Genomic DNA, 2,000 nt, shown 5'->3' with positions numbered 1-2,000 from the left:
GATCTCTTTGATGGATATAACTGTACTGCTACAGGTACATTTCATTGTGCATTATTATTAACTGTAGATAACTGTATCTTGCTCATACACACATTGTCAATTGTGCTTCTATGTATGCCCCCTCCTCCCCTCCTCTGTGATGCTCCCCACAGTACTCACTGTATTGAACAATCCCCAGCATCTTCTCCCACACTTTGTACTTCAGAGAGCCCAGGTGCTCGGCTGCATCTATCAGCGCTCCTAAAACACACTGTGGATCCTGCAGGGTGCTCTCGGCTCTGCAATAATATTCAGGAGTTAGTGCTGCTCTGTGCTTGCATTCAATACAATACAAAACAGGAACACAGGCCAGATGCTTACATACCTGCTCTTTGTGCTTTTGTAGGTCTGAAATAAAGCAGAAAAATAACTGGACTGAATACATTCAAACCAAAACTCTCAGGAGATCTTTAGAGGAGCTGGTGTGCCTGTTAGGAACATTTTCGAGTGCAGTTCCCTTCTGGTCCACTAGGAGGTGCTGTCCCACTCTGACACCAAGTTGTGGTAGAAAGGGTCCAGCACCACTTTCATTAGGCAAACTGTTAGTTTAATTGAGTATTAAATAAAGAAACTGAGTTGAACAAAAGTGACAGCAGACACAGGGGAGTCCCCAGGACCAGGACTGAGGTCCACACTTCTAAGGCAGTGGTTTTCAACCTTTATAACCCAAAGACCCACCAGCAAACGTAAAAATGAAATGTGGCCCACCTTAACTTTGACTGATGAGAAAATGTTACTTTAGAAGTCTGTTTTCTTTTGAATGTGACCTGAAGACTGTGCAGCAGACTGATTGGAACATGAATTACAGTGCTTTGGCTCAGGGCAACAAGGATTATTGCACAAGTCTGGGGTTGCCAAGAAATGTTAGAATTATATGGTAATAATAATTGTTAAATATAATCTTCTTAACAGCCAAATTATGGTGACCTACCTGAGCATGCCTCACCACCCACAGGTTAAAGATCACTGTTCTGAGACATATAGGCTGTTTCAGAGGACCTTTGAATCTTCAGCAACCCACTACCCTGCCCAGTGGTGGTGAACTCACCTAGTGTACCAGTTCAGCAGTGTGTGCTGGAGAGCCTGGTCAGAACACGGGTGAGGGAAGAGCAAAGTGGCGGTTTTACCTGACAATTTCCCATCTTTTTCAACTTTGTCAGCTCTTCCTGTCACTTAAAATTTTGTTTTTTTTGTTTTTAATAATACTTTTCATTGTACTTGAGCTGGAAACTGAATTTGGTGTTACTGTAACGTCAATAAAAACTAACAAAATCCCCTTGGCTTAGACTCCTGATAATTAGAAATACCGATCAGATACAATGTTTTATTATCCCTCGAAGTTCACATTAATCAGCGTTGACTATATATTCCACAATAAGGAATGTAATAAAACTGCTTTAAATGATCACATACGAACAGTAGATACAACCTCGTCATACAAGTTTGAAAAACTGAGAGCAAGTTAAGTTACGTGATCAATACCTGCAGGCGTAAGATGTCTTCAGCTTCCATCTCCCTTTCTATCACTGTAATTGTGTCTGAAAGGGATGAGATTTCTCTTGTAAGTTTTTCAATCTTCTCTTTCATGATTCTTCCCTTGTGTTCCTCTTCCGGAAGGGCTTCAGTGCAGGCTTGAGTTTTCCCTGAAATGAGGAAGAAGAATGTAGTGTTTGAGAATTAGATTGTGTGTCTGAATTATACTGTGCATCTGATGCTTAACAGGTCTGATGAGATACTTTTGTAAATAATTTGCACTAAATAATATTTAAACCTGATGAACTTGATAGAAATGAGTGGTCTGTATTGAATAATTGATATAGTACTTACAGGTAATATTTCAACACGTGAATAAACAAAAAAAAAGACTAACAATACTTAACTGTAGACCCTCTGTTTTCACAACCTTTTAACCTATATTAAAGTTCCACTGTAAAGCACACTTACTGCCTCCCAGTTAAATC

General features: G+C 39.9%; 1 protein-coding gene across 1 annotated transcript; it reads right to left on the bottom strand.

The window, feature by feature from the left end:
* Positions 1-11: 11 nt before the first annotated feature.
* On the bottom strand, positions 12-1,678 carry LOC121308117 (E3 ubiquitin-protein ligase TRIM35-like). Its single transcript, XM_041240403.1, has 3 exons — positions 1,522-1,678; positions 365-387; positions 12-278 (listed from the first exon to the last, which is right to left on the bottom strand). Exons 1-3 carry the CDS (start codon positions 1,624-1,626, stop codon positions 83-85), a joined length of 324 nt encoding a protein of 107 aa, XP_041096337.1. The 5' UTR covers positions 1,627-1,678; the 3' UTR covers positions 12-82.
* Between the last annotated feature and the right edge of the window lie 322 nt (positions 1,679-2,000).

This window comes from Polyodon spathula, unplaced genomic scaffold (genome assembly GCF_017654505.1).
Source record: "Polyodon spathula isolate WHYD16114869_AA unplaced genomic scaffold, ASM1765450v1 scaffolds_337, whole genome shotgun sequence".
NCBI classification, from domain to species: Eukaryota; Metazoa; Chordata; class Actinopteri; order Acipenseriformes; family Polyodontidae; genus Polyodon; species Polyodon spathula.
This window is presented reverse-complemented; position numbering and strand designations above follow the sequence as displayed.